At 50.6% G+C, this 19,981-nt stretch overlaps 1 protein-coding gene across 2 annotated transcripts; it reads right to left on the bottom strand.

Moving 5' to 3' along the window:
* Positions 1–2,448: 2,448 nt before the first annotated feature.
* MARCHF2 (membrane associated ring-CH-type finger 2) lies at positions 2,449–19,561 on the bottom strand. 2 transcript variants are annotated; one of them, XM_007537237.3, is made up of 5 exons: positions 19,404–19,561; positions 12,958–13,185; positions 9,377–9,572; positions 6,490–6,699; positions 2,449–3,229 (listed from the first exon to the last, which is right to left on the bottom strand). In XM_007537237.3, the coding sequence occupies exons 2-5, from the start codon at positions 13,131–13,133 to the stop codon at positions 3,080–3,082; spliced, it is 732 nt and encodes a 243-aa protein (XP_007537299.2). In that variant the 5' UTR covers positions 13,134–13,185; positions 19,404–19,561; the 3' UTR covers positions 2,449–3,079. The 2 variants fall into 2 exon arrangements, with proteins under 2 accessions (XP_007537299.2, XP_060037590.1); XM_060181607.1 differs by lacking the exon at positions 2,449–3,229 and adding an exon at positions 5,307–5,443.
* Positions 19,562–19,981: the final 420 nt, after the last annotated feature.

The raw sequence follows: 19,981 nt of genomic DNA, 5'->3' as shown, positions 1-19,981 counted from the left end.
AAACAGGAGAAAGAGAGAAGAGAATGAGAGAGGAGAAAGGGGGAGAGAGAGGAGAAAGAGGGAGAGTGAGAGGAGAAAGGAGAGGGAAGAGAGAGGAGAAAGAGTGAGAGGTGGTCCGGGAGGTGGCGCAGTGGATAAAGCATTGGACTCTCAAGCATGAGGTCCTGAGTTCAATCCCAGACAGCACATGGACCAGAGTGGTGTCTGGTTCTTTCTCGCCTCATTTCTCATTAATAAATATTTTTTAAAAAATAAAGTTTTGGGAGTCCTATCCTATCCAACAACAACGACATCAATAACAACAACAACAGTGAGTCGGGTGGTAGCGCAGCGGGTTAAGTGCAGTCAAAGCGCAAGGACCAACTTAAGGATCCCGGTTCGAGCCCCCCAGCTCGCCACCTGCAGGCAGTGAAGCAAGTCTGCAGGTGTCTGTCTTTCTCTCCCCCTCTCTGTCTTCCCTCCTCATTCCATTCTTTCCAACAACGACGACAACAATAACTACAACAAGGGCAACAAAAGGAAATAAAAAGATCTCTAAATAAATAAAGTTTCACTTTAAAAAAAGTAAGAGAGAGGAAAAAAGAAAGAGAGGAGAAAGAGAAGAGAGGGAGAGAGGGAGAGGAGAAAGAGAGAGAGAGGAAAAAAGAGAGGGAGAGAGCACACACACCAGAGCCTTCCTTTGGCACCTGCCTCTCCCCCCAGTGACCTGGAGAGCCGGGTGTGTGGGTGCAGCGCCCCTGCCGGACGGCCGAAACACAACCTCTCCCCCAACCCCCCTCCTTCCTCCCCCCTGGCATCTTGGCGGGATTCCTGGGCTGGAAGCAGCCTCCTCCAGCGAGGTGCCAAAGTCAACCTTTCGGGATCCCCTGACACTGCGCCCCAAGACATGGCAAATGCAAAGAGGCGGGGAGCAGCTGAATTCAGCTCCCTAGTGGGAATGACTGCAATTAACTTCCTTCTCTCAAGAGAGAGAGAGAAGGGGAAAAGAAAGAAAGAGAGAGAGAGAAAGAAAGGAAGGGAGAGAGAAAGAAAAAGAAAGAGAAAAGGGAGGGAGAGGGGGCCAGGCGGTGGGGCACCTGGTTGAGTGCATATGTAACAGTGCCCAAGGACCCGGGTTCGAGCCCCCGGTCCCCACCTACAGGGGGAAAGCTTTGCGAGTGGGGAAGCAGGTCTGTAGGTGTCTGTCTCCCTCTTTTTTCTTTTTAAAGCATTGAATTATTTTTTTGACTATTTTTATTTATTCTTGGATAGAGACAGAGAGAAACGGAGAGGGGAGGGAGAGCTAGAGAGGGAAAGAGACAGAGAGACATCTGCAGCCCTGCTTCACCACTCAGGAAGCTTTTCCCCCTGCAGGTGGGCACCCGGGGGGCCAAACCCAGGTCTCTGCGCATGGTAACATGTGCGCTACCACTCAGCCCCTTCTCACTGGGACCAAGGAATAGGAGAATGTCAGGGAGGAGACAGAACAGGTACTGGGAGACGGGATTCCTTTGTGTTACGCCAGAAGCAAAGGACCCAAGTCTGAACAGCACATGGGAGAACCACGCATAGCTCCAGGGAAGTTCTATGCCTCTCTCTCTCTCTCTCTCTCCCGTGTAATTTTTATTCACTCTCTTAATGAGAAAGAAACAGAAAGACCAGAGCCCGGCTCAGCTCTGGTTGGTGGTGGTGCTGGGACCTGAGAGTCTCAGGCAGGAGAGTCTTTTTGCAGAACCATCATGCTGTCTCCCCAGTCCCTCTCTCTCTCTCTCATTAAATAGATAAAGACAGCAGGAGAGAGTTAAGCAGAAAGGTTCAACAATCCAGGGTCAATCCAGGAGGCCAGGGCAGTCTGGGTCACACACCAGGGGCTTGAACCTGGGTTCTTGAGGACTGTAATGTAAGCACTTAACCAGGTCTGCCACCGCCTGGCCCTCTCAACATTTCTTTCTTTTTTTTTTTGCCTCCAGGGTTATTGCTGGGGCTCAGTGCCTGCACTACAAATCCACTGCTCCTGGAGGCCATTTTTTCCATTTTGTTGCCCTTGTTGTTATCATTATGATTGTTGTTGTCGTTGTTGTTGTTGGATAGGACAGAGAGAAATGGAGAGAGGAGGGGAAGACAGAGAGGGGGAGAGAAAGACAGACACCTGCAGACCTGCTTCACCGCCTGGGAAGCGACTCCCCTGCAGGTGGGGAGCCGGGGCTCGAACCGGGATCCTCACGCCGGTCCTTGTGCTTTGTGCCACGTGTGCTTAACCCGCTGCGCTACCGCCCGACCCCCTTGATTTCTTTCTATCAAATAAAAGAAAGTTGCACGGTGGTTCTGCAAAAAAGACTCTCCAGCCTGAGGCTCTGAGGTCCCAGATTCCATCCCCAGCACCACCATCAGCCAGAGCTGAGCAGGGCTCTGGGGGAAAATAAATTAGTTAATTAATAGGAAACAACATTTTTTCCCCAACTGGACACATTTCAGGAAAAAACAAACATTTATTCCATCACCCCCGACTCCCTGCCTTTTGACTTGGGAATCTTGGACTGCACGTCTTCATCTGGGAATACTCAGAGGGTGATCTCTTCAAACCGGCACTGGGGTGAGACCCAGCTCCTGGGCCCCGGACTCTGCTGGCCTCGGGTCCGAGACGGCTGGTGACAAAGTCCACTTTGGGTTAGAAAGGACACACACCTAATTCATTCCGGGAAAAGGGGTGGGGGGGTGGGCAGAGAGGAGACCGGTGTGTGTTGGGGTGGGGTGGGGTGGGGCTTCAGCCACGCGGTGCAGCTATAAAGTGGTGTGTGCTTGGGATCCCCCAAAAGCCAGCCTGCCATGGGGCTGGGTGCAGAGAAGCAGCAGGAAGCTGGGTGGGGGATCCTCCCAGCCTAAATTTTTTTTTTTTTCTTTTGGAGGGGAAGAAGTTGTCTTTGCCTCCCCTCTGGCTGGGGCTTGGTGGCTCGCCAGAGAAGCTTGAAGGTCGTGTCCGTCTGAAACCCAGGGCCTGGTGTCTGGCCTCTTGGCGATGGTGGCAGGTAGGAGATTCTAGAAGCTTCCTCTGGCTGGGTCGAGGTGGGCATGAGTCTGGCCATAAGTCAACCAGCGCCTGTCACACGGGGGTCTCCTCGGCCGCCTTCTTCAGGAGCTCGGCAGTCAGGGGGGACAGCTGGGTACCCTCCGCCCCCCGGATCTTAAGGCGAACCTTCTGGTTGGTTCTCTTCCACTCTGAATAGAGCTGGCAATGGTACCGGAAGGAAACCTGGGTGGGAGAGAGGGGATGGGGGGCAGGTAATGGAGAGGGGCAACCAGGAGGGGGCCCTTAACCTGGACCCCCAGGCAGCCAGGCTCAGGCTCCCCAAGGTGGACAGGAGATGTAAGAAGTAACCATCAAAACAACAAGGTTGTGGTCCGGGAGGTGGCGCAGTGGATAAAGCATCAGGTCCTGAGGTCCTGAGTTCAAGCATGAGGTCCTGAGTTCAAACCCCAGCAGCACACGTAATACGGTGATGCCGGGTTCTTTCTCTCTCCTCCGATGTTTCTCATTAGTAAATAAATAAAATCTTAAAAAAAAAAAAAACAAGGGCAACAAAAGGGAAAATAAATAAATAAAAATATTTAAAATATTTTTTAAAAAAGAAGTAACCATCATATGATCGCACTGCAGTCACTCTCTAAGGGGTGTAGGAACTGAGCCCCCTCCAAAAAAATTAAGTTGGGGGGGGTCGGGCGGTAGCGCAGTGAGTTAAGCGCATAGGGCGCAAAGGGCAAAGACTGTCAGAGGGATCCCAGTTGGAGCCCCCGGCTCCCCACCTGCAGGGGAGTCGCTTCCCAGGCGGTGAAGCAGGTCTGCAGGTGTCTGTCTTTCTCTCCCCCTCTCTGTCTTCCCCTCCTCTCTCCATTTCTCTCTGTCCTCTCCAACAACAACGACAGTGATAACAGTAATAAAAACCACAACGATAAACAACAAGGGCAACAACATGGGAAAAACGGCCTCCAGGAGCAGTGGATTCATGGTGCAGGCACCGGGCCCCAGTGATAACCCTGGAAGCAAAAAAAAAAAAAAAGGGGGGGGGGTGGTAACACAGGGGGTTAAGGGCACATACCACAAATTTCAAGGGCCGGCATAAGGACTCGGGTTCGAGCCCCTGGCTCCTGAGATGCAGAGAAAGACCCCAGACCCCTGCTCAGCTGTGGCTGATGATGGTGCTGGGGATTGAACCCGGGACCCCAGAGCCTCAGGCTTGAAAAATCTTTTGCAGAACCATTGTACGATCTCCCCTACACGTTTTTTTTTTTAATATTTATTCATTCCCTTTTGTTGCCCTTCTTGTTTTATTGCTGTAGTAATCATTGTTGTTATTATTATTATTGTTGTTGATGGATAGCACAGAGAGAAATGGAGAGAGGAGGGGAAGACAGAGAGGGGGAGAGAAAGACAGACACCTGCGGACCTGCTTCACCGCCTGGGAAGCGACTCCCCTGCAGGTGGGGAGCCGGGGGCTCGAACCTGGGTCCTTACGCCAGTTCTTGCGCTTTGCACCACGTGCACTTAACTCGCTGCGCTACTGCCCGACTCCCTTTTTTTTTTTTTTTTTTTTTTTAATCATTAAGTCAACCAGAGCAGCAGGTCTCCACGAAGCAGCGTTCAAACAGACAAGCCGTTGGCACATTTCTGGCGAGTAAACATTAAACAAGAAAAAAAAAACAGCCTGTATTAGAAAGGACACAGGGTTGGCTGTCAGAGGGGTTTAGTTAAACCAACAAGGCAAGCCACAGCCAGAATCAGCCCCCTGGTGGCTACGTCTTTTGCTGAAGGACATCAGCAAATGACAGACAAACAGACAGAGATTGGGAGCTGTAAGGATTGTTTACCTGCTAGTGTTTCTCTCTCTTTTTCTTTCCTTTCTTTTTTCCCCACAGAGCCCCGCTCAGCTCTGGCTGATGGTGGTGCTGGGGAGTGAGCAGGCTCGAACATCCGGAGCCTCAGGGAGGAGAATGTTTTGCAGAAACATTGTGTTTTTTTCTCAGTCATATAAAATGTGTCATTATTTCAATGACACAGAGATACAGAGAGAAAGAGAGAGATACCAGAGCCCTGCTCAGCTCTGGCTGATGGTGGTGCTGGGCATTGAACCTGGGACTTCAGAGCCTCAGACAGGAAAGGCTTTTGCAGAATAACAACAATAACAATAATGCTATTGTTGTTATTGTTATTTTCCCAGAACCCTGCTGATCTCTGACTGATGGTGGTGCTGGGACTTGAACCTGGGACCTCAGAGCCTCAGGCAGGAGAATCTTTTTTTTTTAATTTTTACTGGGATAATTTCTTTTTTTTTAAAAAAAGATTTTACTTATTGATTGATGAGAAAGATAGGAGGAGAGAGAGAAAGAACCAGACATCACTCTGGTACATGTGCTGCCAGGGCTTGAACTCAGGACCTCACGCTTGAGAGCATTTTATCCACAGCGCCACCTGCTGGACCACTTTTAAAAATATTTATTTATTATTATTTATTCCTTTTTGTTGCCCTTTTTATTTTTTTAGTTATGGCTGATGTCTTTGTTGTTGGATAGGACAGAGAAATGGAGAGAGGAGAGGAAGACAGAGAGGGGGAGAGAAAGACAGACAGACACCTGAGACTTGCTTCACCGCTTATGAAGTGACTCCCCTGCAGTTGGAAAGCCAGGGGCTCGAACCCGGATCCTTGCGCTTAGTACTATGTTCACTTAACTGGGTGTGTCACAGCCTGGCTTCATGGAAGTGTTTCTGGAATGGAGAGACAGAGAAACAGACCCCAGCACCATACCTTCTCCAGGGCTCAAACCCATGAGTCAAACACATGGCTAAGTAACACACTACCCCAGAGTCCCCCCATCCTCTGTTTTGACATGAGATCCATGTATATATTGATGGAGGGGGAGCAGGGGGGAAGGCGGTAGGTAGCACAGCGGGTGAAGGGCGCAAAGCGCAAGGACTGGCGTAAGGATCCCGGTTCGAGCCCCCAGCTCCCCCACCTGCAGGGGAGTCGCTTCCCAGGCGGTGAAGCAGGTGTGCAGGTGTCTGTCTTTCTCTCCCCCTCTCTGTCTTCCCCTCCTCTCTCCATTTCTCTGTCCTATCCAACAACAATGACAGCAATAACAATAATAACAACAAGGGCAACAAAAATGGGAAAAAATAGCCTCCAGGAGCAGTGGATTCGTAGTGCAGGCACCCAGCCCCAGCAAGAAACCTGGAGGCAAAGAAAAGAAAAAAGAAGAGAAAAGAAAGGAAGAAAGAAAAGATAGCATGATGGCCCAGCTGGTTGAATACAGATGTTACAGCACTCAAGGACCCAGGTTCAAGCCCCTGGTCCCCACCTGCAGGGGGGAAGCTTCACAAATGGTGGAGCGGGGCTGCAGGTGTCTCTCTGTCTCTCTCCCCCTCTCTCTGTCTACCCCTCCACTGCCCTGAGCCTGGCTGGACAGACCCCTGAGGTCTGGACCCCTCACCCCCCCACCCCCACCCCCACCCCCACTCACCAGCGTCCAGAGTACGTAGATGGTGAAGAGGGCAATGGTGAGGGCAATCAGGCCCACGGCCTCCAGACGGCTATGCAGCCTGAGGTGGTCCTGAGCTCCCCGCAGACACAGCCAGCCCGAGATGGCGGCCAGCGGTGTGATGAACAGGAAGCAGACCATGTCACAACACAGTGTCCGCTTCTCGGTGCGGGGGCCCGGGTCCTTCAGCCACTGCGGGGAAGAGGGGAAGGATGCATGCACATTGAGAGACAACAGAGAAAGAGAGAGAGAGACTTTGCAGTTAGCAGAGCCTCCCTGGGTGCTGCAGGACCTCCCAGGTGGTGCTGGGGACTGGGACTAGAGAGAGTATAAAGGTTGTGGAAAGGAAAGGAAGAAGAAAGAGAGGGGGAAAAAAAAAAAGGAAGAAAGAGAAAGACAGGCTTTGTGGCCAGGTGGTGGTGCACCTGGTTGATTGCACACATTTACAGTGCACAAGGACCCAGGTTCAAGCCCCCAGTCCCTACCTGTAGGGAGAAAGCTTTGTGAGTGGTGAAGCAGGGTTGCAGGTGTCTCTCTGTCTCTCTCCCTCTCTATCTCCCCCTTCCCTCTCGATTTCAGGCCGTCTTTATCCAATAAATAAATAGATAAAAATAGATAATAAGTAAATAAATCAATGCTTTGATGCCTGAGGCCCCAGAGGCCCCAGATTCGATCCCCAGCACTACCAGAAGTCAGTGCTGAGCAGGGGTCTGGGGGAAAAAAAATTATAAATAAATCTGGGAGAAAGTCTTTTTGCAGAATCACTATGCTGTCTCCCTAGCCCTATTAAACATTAGTTTGTTTTTAATGAGAGAGGGGAAGGTCAGGCAGCAGTGAAACTGGGTAAGTGCACACAGTACAGTGCTCAAGGACCCCGGTTCAAGCCCCTCCTCCCCACCTTCAAGAGGGAAGCTTCACAAGCGGTAAAGCAGGTCTGCAGGTGTTTTTTTTTTCTTTAAAGATTTTATTTTATTTATTTATGAGAAAGATAGGAGGAGAGAGAGAGAGAAAGAAACAGACATCACTCTGGTCCATGTGCTGCTGGGGATCAAACTCAAGACTTCATGCTTTATCCATCAAGCCACCTCCTGGACCACTGCAGATATATATATATATATATATTTTTTTTTTTTTTTCCAGAGCACTGACCAGCTCTGGCTTATGGTGGTGCGGGGGAGTGAACCTGGGACTTCCTAGCCTCTTGCAGGACAGTCTGTTTGCATAAGCATTATGCTGTCTTCACCCGCCCTTCTGCAGGTATTTCTCCTTCTCTTTCTCCCTCTTCCCCTTTAATTTCCCTCTCTCTAGCCAAACAAATAATAAGTGTAACATTTTTTTTAAAAAGCATAAAAATAAACCAATAGGGTCCGGGTGGTGGTGCACCTGATTAAGAGCACATGTTGCAATGCACAAGGACCCAGGTTCGAGTCCCCTGTCCCCACCTGCAGGGGGAAAGCTTCATGAGCGGTGAAGCAGGGCTGCAGGTGTCTCTCTGTCTCTCTTCCTCTCTAGCTCCCCCTTCCCTCCTGATGTCTGGCTGTCTCTATCCAATAAATAAATAAAGATAATAATTTTTAATAAATTTATTTATTTATTATATTTTATTTATTTATTAACGAGAATGATAGGAGAAGAGAGAGAAAGAATCAGACATCACTCTGGTACATGTGCTGCCAGGGATCGAACTGGGGACCACATGCTTGAGAACCCAGTGCTTTATCCACTGCACCACCTCCCGGACCACAATAAAAAAAATGTTTTTTGAATAAACAAATCAATCAATAAAAACACAAGGGCCAGGCAGTGGCGCACCTGGTTGAGCGCACATGTTACAATGCTCAAGGCCCCAGGTTCAAGCCCTTGGTCCCCACCTGCAGGGGGAAAGCTTTGCGAGTGGTGAAGCAGGGCTGCGGGGGTCTCTTTCCCGTTCTTTCCTTTTATTATTATTTTTTTCCTCCAAGGTTAGTGCTGGGGCTTGGAGCTGGCTGCTCCCAGCAACCATTTCTCCGCCTCCCCTCCCGACTTTTTTTTCTTCTATTTTATTGGATAGGACAGAGAGAAATTTAAGAGAGGAGGAGGAGATAGAGAGGGAGAAAGAGAGACACCTGCAGACCTGCTTCACCTCTCCTGAAGCTTCCCTGCTGCAGGTGGGGAGCAGGGGCTCGAACCCAGGTCATTGCACATAACACTAGGTGCGGTGAACCGGGTGCGGCACTACTCGGCCCCCTCTCTTTCCCTTCCTCTCCGCTATCTCTCTGAATTTCTCTCTGTCCTATAAAATAAAATAAATCAAGCTTAGAAAAAATAAAAATCAGGGAGTCGGGAAGTAGCTCGGAGGGTTAAGCGCAGGTGGCGCAAAGCGCAAGGACTGGCGTAAGGATCCCAGTTCAAGGCCCCGGCTCCCCACCTGCAGGGGAGTCGCTTCCCAGGCGGTGAAGCAGGTCTGCAGGTGTCTGTCTTTCTCTCCCCTTCTCTGTCTTCCCCTGCTTTCTCCAGTTCTCTCTGTCCTATCCAACAACGACAGTAATAACTACAACAATAAAAAAATTTTAAAAAAACAAACCAGGGCAGCAAAAGGGAATAAGTAAATAAATAAATATTTAAAATAAATAAATAAATAAATAAAAATACAAAAAGAAATGAACCAATAACCAACTCCCCCTCCCAGCTTCCCCCTGGCCCCAGGACCTTTGCACCTGCTATGCACACTGGCTCTGCCCTTCCCGGGGTCCTTAGCACTGTTGGCTCGGGTCTCCATGACTGGAGGGTGGCAGACAGGCATCTCCTGAAGCCACCCACCCAGGCTATGGAAGGGCTCTGGGTCACCCCCCCCAACCCAACTCCAGGACCCCATCCCACCCCGCCGTACCTCAGTGAGGGGCCGGGGCCGCTTCTCCACGGCGAACTCTGTGTGGCACAGCTCACAGTAGCTGGTATTGGAAGAGGACAGCCAACGCTCCAGACAGCTCTGGTGGACGGCCCCCAGGGTCCCCGTGCAGCCACAGGGTGACAGAAGATTCTCCCCATTGGCCCCCTCGTGGCAGATACGGCAGAACGGGCCATCGCTGGGGGACAGAGACGCCACCTGTCAGCCAGCGGCCACTGGCCACCGGCCCACCCCACATCCCGCAGGCTCAATCTCTGCCCGCTCGGCTAACTCCTACTCATCCCTCAAAACCCGGTGGCCTGTACCCATTCCTCTGGGGGTGCTTTCCCCAAGCCCACACCGGCTTTGAGGTCCAGCTAGGCAGCATCAGAGCCTATCCCTGGAATGGTCAGGCTTGAGCAAACAGCCCCCTGGAGATTTCTTTTCCTTTTTTCTTGTTTGTTTGGTTTTTTAATTTTTAATTTTATTTGTTTTAAATCTTTTTTACATTTATTTATTTATTTTCCCTTTCATTGCCCTTGTTGTTGTTTTTGTTGTAGTTATTATTCTTGTTCTTGATGTCGTCATTGTTGGATAGAACAGAGAGAAATGGAGAGAGGAGGGGAAGACAGAGGGGGAGAGAAAGACAGACACCTGCAGACCTGCTTCACCACCTGTGAAGCGACACCCCTGCAGGTGGGGAGCCGGGGCCTCGAACTAGGATCCTTACGCCGGTCCTTGCGCTTTGTGCCACCTGCGCTTAACCCACTGCGCTACCGCCCGACTTCCTGTTGTTGTATCGATGTTACAGATATCGTTGTTAGATAAGACAGAGAGAAATGGAGAGAGGAAGGCGAGGGAAAGACAGACAGACACTTGTAGACCTGCTTCACTGACTGTGAAGTGACTCCCCTGTGGGTGGAAAGCCGGGGCTCAAACCATTTTTTTTTTAATTTACTGTTAGTTATTGGATAGAGACAGCCAGAAATCAAGAAGGAAGGGGGAGCTAGGGACAAAGAGAAAGAGCGATGCCTACAGCCCTGCTTCACCACTCACAAAGCTTTTCCCCTGCAGGTGAGGACCAGGGGCTTGAACTTGGGACTTGACACGCTGTAACAGGTGGGACCAACAAGGTGTGCCACCACCAGGCCCCGGCCTTCTTTTTCTCCTTCTTCTTCTTCTTCTTCTTCTTCTTCTTCTTCTTCTTCTTCTTCTTCTTTTAAATATTTATTTATTTTCCCTTTTGTTACCCTTCTTGTTATATTGTTGTAGTTGATACTGTTATTGTTATTGATGTCGTCATTGTTGGACAGGACAGAGAGAAATGGAGAGAGGAGGGGAAGACAGAGAGGGGGAGAGAAAGACGGACACCTGCAGACCTGCTTTCACTACCCATTGCTGCACTACTGCCCGACTCTTCACTACTCTCTCTTTTTAAAAGAAGCGGAAGCCAGGAGTCCGGCAGTAGCACAGCCGGTTAAGCGTAGATGGCACAAAGGATCGGCAAAGGATCCTGGTTCGAGCCCCCGGCTCCCCACCTGCAGGGGAGTCGCTTCCCAGGCGGTGAAGCAGGTCTGCAGGTGTCTGTCTTTCTCTCCCCCTCTCTGTCTTCCCCTCCTCTCTCCATTTCTCTCTGTCCTATTCAACAACGACGACATCAACAACAATAATAACCACAACAAGGCTATGGTGCAGGAACTGAGCCCCAGCAATAACCCTGGAGGCAAAAAAAAAAAAAAAAAGACTCTCCTGCCTGAGGCTCTGAGGTCCCAGGTTCAATCCCTAGCACCTCCATCAGCCAGAACTAAACAGCTAGAGGTCTCTCTCTCCTTCCTATCTATCTATCTCCCTATCTATCCATTACCTATCTCTCTCATTAAGTAAAAATACATTCCAAAGAAAAAGACTCTCCTGCCTGAGGCTCTGAAGTCTCAGGTTCAATTCCCAGCACCAACATCAGCCAGAGCTCTGTTTTTTCTCTCTGTATCTCTTTCTCACTCTCTCTTCTTCTCTCCCCCTCCCTCTCCCTTCTTTCCTCTTTCTTGAACTCTCATAAAATAAAATAGAACAAAATACTGAAGAGAGAGAGAGAGAGAGACACCTGCAGCACTGTTCCACCCCTCATAAAACTTCCCCCACTGCAGGTGGGTAGCCAGGGCTCGAACCCTCAAAAGACGAGAGCAGGAACAGATAGGCCACCCCCCCCTCAAGCCAGTCAAGCCTCCCAGGGAAAGACTCAGCTGCAATTAGAGACCCCGGGACTTCATTCCTGCTATCCCTTCCTTCCTCCCTTCACATCCAGAATGTCTAGCAACTGGAACTGGCTGAAGACAGCAGGCTGGTCCACTGGTGGGGGTCTGTGGAAGGCAGGCACCCACCGGGGAGAGCAGAGAGCAGGGCCAGGGGTCCTGGATCAAGTCAGACTCCCGCAGGCCACAATCGCTTTGGGCGAAGCTGATTCATCCAGGAAGGTGCGACTTCCCTGCAGTTAGAGGCTGGGCATTGGGCCAGGAATGGCAGCGTCTCCAGGAAATAAGTTCAGAAATCCCAGCTTTCTCAGCGAGTTGTGGACTTTGGGGGGGGTGGGAGGCAAGGGGGTCCTCTTCCTGAGACCAGTCAGGAGGAAGGCAGCCCGGCTGAGATCTCTCCATCCCCCCTTCAGGGATTTCATGAGTCACTGTTTTCCAGAAATTTCTGCCCAGAACCAGGGAGAAAGGAGGAACCTGGCTGGCTGTCTTTTAAATTTACAGAAAATTCCACCTCCCTCCAAAGTGTCTTTCTCTATCTCTTTTCCTCTCTGCCTAGGGTTTGGGGGGGGGGAGCTCAGAGGCTTCAAAACCAGAGCACACACAGACCCCTTGGGTGGGCCAGAAAGCTCAGCTTTTGAGGAAAAGAAAAACACACGGGAAAATATGACAAAGATATTTTAGTCAACAGAGCCGAGCCCTGCACAGCTCTGGCTGATGGTGGCGGTGCTGGGGATGGAACCTGGGGCGTCAGAGGCTCAGGCAGGAGAGGCTTTTGTAGAACCATCCTGCTATTTCCCCAGTCCTATTTTTACTTATTTAATTATTTTTGAAAGATTTTTTTTTCTTTTTTTTTTGCCTCCAGGGTTATTGCTGGGGCTCAGTGCCTGCACCACGAAGCCACTGCTCCTGGAGGCCATTTTTTCCCCCTTTTGTCACCCTTGTTGTTGTAGCCTTGTTGTGGTTATTATCGTTATTGTTGATGTCGTTCGTTGTTGGATAGGACAGAGAGAAATGGAGAGAGGAGGGGAAGACAGAGAGGGGGAGAGAAAGACAGACACCTGCAGACCTGCTTCACCGCCTGGGAAGCGACTCCCCTGCAGGTGGGGAGCCGGGGGCTCGAACCGGGATCCTCACGTTGGTCTTTGCACCACTTCTGCTTAACCCGCTGCGCTAGCCCCCCCCCCCGACTCCCCCCAGAATTATTCTTTAATGATACAAACAGGAGAGAGACAGACAGACCGAGAGACCCCAGGCCACCCAAAAAGCTGCCTTACAAAGGGGTCGAACCCGGGTCATGCAACGCCAGGTTATGGGCTATTCCATCGGCCCACTCACCTGGGCGTGTCCAGGGCCCGGATGACACTGGACAACAGCCGCCCATCCCTGGCGGTCACCTGGGCCACATACAGAGGCGGCCCAGGGCCCGTGGCCTCCACCACCTTGGAGCCCGCCGGAGGTCCAGAGCAGTCACACAGGGATCCGGGCAGGTGGTAACAGTCCCCCGTTGTCATGACTGCAAGGCGCTCTGGGGGCTCAGGGTCCGAGGCCCATGGTCCAAGGAGGCTGGAGAGAAACCAGCAGTGAGGTCAAAGGCAGGGCCAGCCCAGTGGCTTTGGGGGCTCCAGGAGCTGTGTGTGACCTTCAAGGCTGAGGAGTGAAGGGGGAACTACAAGACGTAAAGGTGGAAGGCCCCAGGGTTTGAGTCTTCCTCATACAGAAAAATAAATGAGTTGGGAGGAAGGGAGAGGTAGCAGGATGGTTCTGCAAGGAGACTCTCCTGCCTGAGGCTCTGAGGTCCCAGGTTCAATCCCCAGCACCTCCGGAAGACAGAGCTGAGCTGGGCTCTGGTAATAAAATAATAATAACAATATTAATAATTAATATTACTTAACTAAGGGTTGAGAAGATAGAAACATGGTTCTGCAAAGAGTCTCGCAGGCCTGAGGCTCTGAGACCCCAGGTTCAATCCCCCACACCATCACTAACCAGAGGTGAGTAAAGAGAGAGAGGGAGGGAGTTAATGGGATAGCTCTCCTTTGCCCTCTGTTTCTCCAGCTATCAAAAAAAGGGGGGGCAGTTGGTGGCACACCTGGTTAAGCCCTCACATTACAGTGACTATGGCCCCAGGTTCAAGCCCCATCCCCACCTGCAGGGGAAAAGCTTCTGGAGTGGTGAAGCAGGGCTGCAGGTGTCTGTCTGTCTTTCTGTCTCTATCTATCACTCTAGATTTCTGGATGTCTCTATCCAATAAGGAAATAAAGATAAATAAAAAAAATTTTTTAAGGGGCCAGGCAGTGATGCACTTGGTTACACACACATAGTACAAAGCGCAAGGATCCTGGTTTGAGCCCCCAGTTCACCACCTGCAGGGGGGACACTTCACAAGCGGTGAAGCAGGTCTGCAGGTGTCTTTCTCTTGATATCTCCATCTCCCCCTTCTCTCTTGATTTCCTCTTTGTTCCACCCAAAAATATATAAAAAATATATCCGGGAATCGGGCAGTAGCACAGTGGCTTAAGCACAGGTGGCACAAGGACCGATGTAAGGATCCCGGTTCGAGCCCCCGGCTCCCCACCTGCAGGGGAGTCGCTTCCCAGGCGGTGAAGCAGGTCTGCAGGTGTCTGTCTTTTTCTCCCCCTCTCTGTCTTCCCCTCCTCTCTCCATTTCTCACAGGCGGTGAAGCAGGTCTGCAGGTGTCTGTCTTTCTCTCCCCCTCTCTGTCTTCCCCTCCTCTCTCCATTTCTCTGTCCTATCCAACAACGACAACATCAATAACAACAATAACTACAACAACAATAAAAAGGGCAACAAAAGGGAAAATAAATAAATATAAAAAATAAAAATAAATAAATATAAAAAATAAAAATAAATAAAAATTTAAAAAAGGGATTTAACAATATCTCATGGAGCAAGACCACTGGGTTTGAGCCCTGGTACCGCAATGGTGTCTGGCTGGCTGTCTCTTTGTCTCTCTCTGATCTGAATGAAGCAGCAGCCCAGGGTGACGAAACTGAACCTTTGTGAGGCCACAGCTCTGCCAAAATTAATAATTGAAGAGAGAGAGAGAGAGAGAGAGAGAAATGACTTGTACAGCTCAGCTTTCTACAAGCCTACAGGGCCCCAGGGGATTCTTCGGAGCCCTGAAGTGAGGTTACAGCAGGCCAGATAAACAAGGATCCCAGAGGCTGGGGGAGTCTGGGAGGAAGGCTGTGTGACCGAGATAGCGCGGCTGGGAGGTGACTGACAGGACTTGCGACCGTCCCTGAACTCAGAGAAAGATCAGCTCAGAGGCCACAGCAGACTCCTCAGGGGAGGGCAACTTCTGCTGGTTTTGAATTGAATTGAATCTTTAAATATTTCTTTATTCATTCCCTTTTGTTGCCCTTGTAGTTTTATTGTTGTAGTTATTATTGTTGTTAGATAGGACAGAGAGAAATGGAGAGAGGAGGGGAAGACAGAGAGGAGGAGAGAAAGATAGACACCTGCAGACCTGCTTCACCGCCTGTGAAGCGACTCCCCTGCAGGTGGGGAGCCGGGGGTTCGAACCAGGGTCCTTAGGCCGGTCCTTGCACTTTGTGCCACATGCGCTTAAACCGCTGCGCTACCGCCCGACTCCCCTTTATTGACATTTTAAATGTTGTCTCTTAATCCAAAGAACTAGCACAGTGGTAAAGCAAAAGTTTTTCCCAGGGACCGGGTAGTGGCGCACCTGGTTGAGCAATGTGCAAGGACGCAGGTTCGAGCCCCCAGTCCCCACTTGCAGGGGGAAAGCTTCGCAAGTGGTGAAGCAGGGCTGCAGGTGTCTCTCTGTCTCTCTCCCTCTCTAGCTCCTCCTCCCCTCTTGGTTTCTGGCTGCCTCTAGCCAATAAACAAGAAAAGATAATAAAAAAATTAAATCCTGGGAGTCGGGCTGTAGCGCAGCAGGTTAAGCGCAGGTGGCGCGCTTTAAGGATCCCGGTTGGAGCCCCCAGCTCCCCACCTGCAGGGGAGTCGCTTCACAGGCGGTGAAGCAGGTCTGCAGGTGTCTGTCCTTCTCTCCCCCTCTCTGTCTTCCCCATCTCTCTCCATTTCTCTCTGTCCTATCCAACAACAACTACAACAGTAAAACAACAAGGACAACAAAAAGGGAATAAATAAATATTTTTTAAAAATTAAATCCTCTCTCTCTCTACACACACACACACACACAGGAGCCAAGCGTTGGCACAACCAGTTGAACTCATACATTACAGTGCGTAGGGACTCAGGCTCAAGACCCTGGTCTCCCTCTGAGAGGGGAGAAGCTTCCTTAGTGGTGAAGCAGTGTTGCATGTGTCTGTCTATCAACCCTGGCGATCAACGGGGTGACAGATGTCGCAGCCAGATTGCCCTCACATCCGCATGTGTCTATCTATCTATCTCCCCCTTGCATCTCAATCCAAAATAAGTCAAATGTATTTTAAAACAAGAAAGAAAAGGGCTGGGGAAATAGCATGGTGGTTCTGCAAACAGACTCTCCTACTTGAGGCTCTGAGGTCCCAGGTTCCATCCCCAGCACCACCATCAGCCAGAGCTGAGCAAGTCTCTGACCTGGTTCTCTCTCTCCTTCCTATCTATCTATCTATCTACCTATCTATATTTCTTTTTTTAAAAAAAGAAACTTTTAAAAAAATTTATTCCCTTTTGTTGCCCTTGTTGTTTCATTGTTGTACTTACTATTGTTGTCGTCGTTGTTGGATAGGACAGAGAAATGGAGAGAGGAGGGGAAGACAGAAAGGGGGAGAGAAAGACAGACACCTGCAGACCTGCTTCACTGCCTGTGAAGTGACTCCCCTGCAGGTGGGGAGCCAGGGGCTCAAACCGGGATCCTTAAGCTGGTCCTTGCACTTTGCGCGACGATCCAACTCCCCCTATCTATATTTCTATCTATCCATTCAAATCTCTCTCTCTCTCTCTCATTAAATAAATAGTACATTCCTAAGAAAAAGACTTTCCTGCCTGAGGCTCTGAGGTCCCAGCTTCAATTCCCAGCACCACCATCAGCCAGAGCTGAGCAGGGCTCTGTTTTTTTTTTTAAACCCGCATATGTAAAGAGTGATTACAAATCAACAAGAAAAAGACAGGGCTAGAGAGACAGCAGAGTGGTTCTACAAAAAAAGACTCTCCTGCCTGAGGCTCTGAGGCCCCAGCTTCAATCTCCAGCACCACCATCAGCCAGAGCAGAGCAGGGCTCTGGAAACAAGCAAACAAAACAAGAAGGAAAGATGTCAAGGGGGGAGGAGGGGAGGATGGTAAATATAGTAAAGGAATGTAAAAAAAAAAAAAAAAGTATGGAATGGAACCCAGGGCTTGCAAAGCCTTACTCTGTGGGTGATAATCTCTCTCTCTCTCTCTCTCTCTCTGTCCTTCTTTCTTTCCCTCTCCCCTTCCTCCTTCTCCCTTTTCCTCCAGTATAAGCCAGGCCTGCAAGCCCTCCTCTCTACCTCCCAACCCACCTCCCTGGTCACTGCAGGCCAGGTTCTAATCCCAGCACTGCCCTGTATTTCCTGTGTGTCTCTGAGCTACTACGTGCTTCACCTCTCTGAGTCCGAGGGAGCCAGGTAAGTAGCGCAGTAACCAGAGCACTGGACTCTCAAGCCCGAGGTCCCCGAGTTCAAACCTCAGTATTGCATGTGCCAGGCATTCTCTCCCTCCGCCTGTCCCCCCTTTCTCAGAAATAACTAAATAACTATATATACATGTATATATATATATATTAATTTTTAATATTTATTTATTCCCTTTTGTTGCCCTGGTTGTTTTACATATATTTATTTTTTGACCACAGCCCTGCTCAGCTCTGACAGATGGTGGCGCTGGGGATTGAACCCTGGACTTTGGAGCCTCAACTAGAAAACAAAAGTCTCTTTGCATCAACACTATATTATCTCCCCAGCCTGTCTCATTCTATTTTCCTTCATTTTCTTTTTTCTCTTTCTCCTTTTTTTTTTTTTTTTTGGTTTTAACCAGAGCCCTGTTCAGCTCCGGCTGATGGCTGGCGGTGCTGGGGATTGAACCTGGGACATCAGGTTCTCAGGCGGGAGACTTTTCTCCTCCTCTTCCTCCTCCCCCTTCTTTTGCTAAAACAATTAGGCTGTCTCCCCAGATCCTTTCTCTTTATTTTACTTTATCGTATAATGAGAGCCCTGCTCAGCTCTGGCTAATGGTGGTGCTGGGGACTGAACCCAGGACTTTGTAGCCTCTGGCACATAAATCGCTTTGCAGACCCTCCCTCCATCCCTTTTCTTTCTTTCTTTTATTTTTATATTTTTTCCCTTTTGTTGCCCTTGTTGCTTTTTATTGTTGTAGTTATTATTGTTGCTGTGATGGATGTCGTCGCTGTTGGCTAGGACAGAGAGAAACGGAGAGAGGAGGGGAAGACAGAGAGGGGGCGAGAAAGACAGACACCTGCAAACCTGCTTCACCGCCTGGGAAGAGACTCCCCTGCAGGTGGGGAGCCGGGGGCTCGAACCAGAATCCTTATGCCGGTCCTTGCGTTTCGTGCCACGTGCGCTTAACTTGCTGCGCTACTGCCTGACTCCCCCTCCTATCTTTTCATGAATAAATAAAATCTAAAAGAAAGAAAGGATCACAAAGGGGTGTCAGAGTAGAAATAATTCACAATATCATCCACTTCAGGGTTGATTGCAGCATATATATATGTATCTAACAGGGCCCTACTCAGCTCTGGCTGATGGTGTTACAGGGGATTGAACCTGAGACTTTGGGGCATAATCATTATGCTATCTACCCTCTGACCCAAATCATCTGTCTTATTTTAAAAAAATATTTATTTATTCTCTTTTGTTGCCCTTGTTTTTTTTTTTTTTTTTTTACTGTTGTAGTTATTATCATTGTTGTTATTGATGTTGTCGTTGTTGGATAGGACAGAGAGAAATGGAGAGAGGAGGGGAGACAGAGAGGGGGAGAGAAAGACAGACACCTGCAGACCTGCTTCACCGCCTGGGAAGCGACTCCCCTGCAGGTGGGGAGCCGGGGGCTCCGGGATCATTAGGGGTCCTTGCGCTTTGCGTTACGTGCGCTTAGTCCGCTGCTCTACCACCCGACTCGCCCTTATTTCTTTTTCTTTTCTTCCTTTTTGAAAACATGTCTTTATTGGAAGATTTTATGATTTTCCCCCAGCCTCTTTCTATCTTTCCCTTCCTTCCCTTCTTTCTTTCTTTCTTCCTCCCCTTCTTTCTTTCTCTCTCTCTCTCTCTCTTTCTTTCTATCACCAGGGCATTGCCCAGCTCTGGCTGACGGTGGTATTAGGGATTGAACCTGGGAGTCTTTCTGCAGAACTACCGCGCTGCCCCCCGACCCCCGCCCTAAACTAAATCTTACTTGTAAAAGGCGCCTGTCACTTAGACTGGCAATGACAGCCACCCCGGCCATCAAAGTTCCTAGCACCCAGCACCCAGCACCCAGCACCCCCCGGCTGGTGAGTGCTCGTGCGCGGTTGCCCGCGAACCTGCTCTAGTCCCCCCTCTGGGACAACCAAGTGGCCGAGGAGGCCCCTGTCCACTTCCTGGGTGACCCCTCCCGATCGTCCCCCCCTGGGTGCCCGGGGGTGACCTGATTGCACGGAGCCGAGCCTTGCAGCCCTGCCGGGTGCTGCACCCGGGGTGCACCCTGCGCCCCACCCCGCCCAGGTGGAGGCCCAGGGTCCGAAGTGGGGGTGGGGCGGAGGGGCTAGAACCCGGGGCCGGTGCGCGGACACGCTGCCCGCCTCTCCGATCCCCCGCCGCCGGCCCGCTGCTTACCTGATGCGGGGCCGGGCCGGGCGGCCGCTCAGGGGCCTCCGCTCGCCGCCGGCGCGCTCCCGGCCCGGCCGGTCCCAGGGGCTCCGATCGCTCTGCTCCGGGCCGGCACCTGCGTCCGGACACCGCCTGGAGAGCCAACGGCGCCGCGGACCAATGGCGAGCGACTCTGGGCGGTGCCGGCCAATCACGGCGCTTGACCCGCCTATGGGGTGTGGCTTCGGGTCCAGGGACCGTCCTGGGGCGCACAGGCTGGCAGCGGCTGGCCCCGCCCCCGCCCTGGATAGACCACGCCCACTAGGGGAAGACCACGCCTCTCGTGTTGGCTCCGCCCCCGAATCCCCACCCCTGGCTTGGCTCTTCCCTGCTGAAACTTCTTTTTTGCCCTCCCCTTCCTCATCCTCCTGTTCCTCCTCTTTCCCCTATTCTTCTCGACTCATTTCTTTTCTTTCTTTCTTTCTCTCTTTCTTTCTTTCTTTCTTTTTCTTCCTTTCTTTTTTTTTTAAATTTATTTCTTTATTGGGGAATTAATGTTTTACATTCAACAGTAAATACAATAGTTTGTACATGCATAACATCCC

This window comes from Erinaceus europaeus, chromosome 23, assembly GCF_950295315.1.
Source record: "Erinaceus europaeus chromosome 23, mEriEur2.1, whole genome shotgun sequence".
NCBI classification, from domain to species: domain Eukaryota; kingdom Metazoa; phylum Chordata; class Mammalia; order Eulipotyphla; family Erinaceidae; genus Erinaceus; species Erinaceus europaeus.
This window is presented reverse-complemented; position numbering and strand designations above follow the sequence as displayed.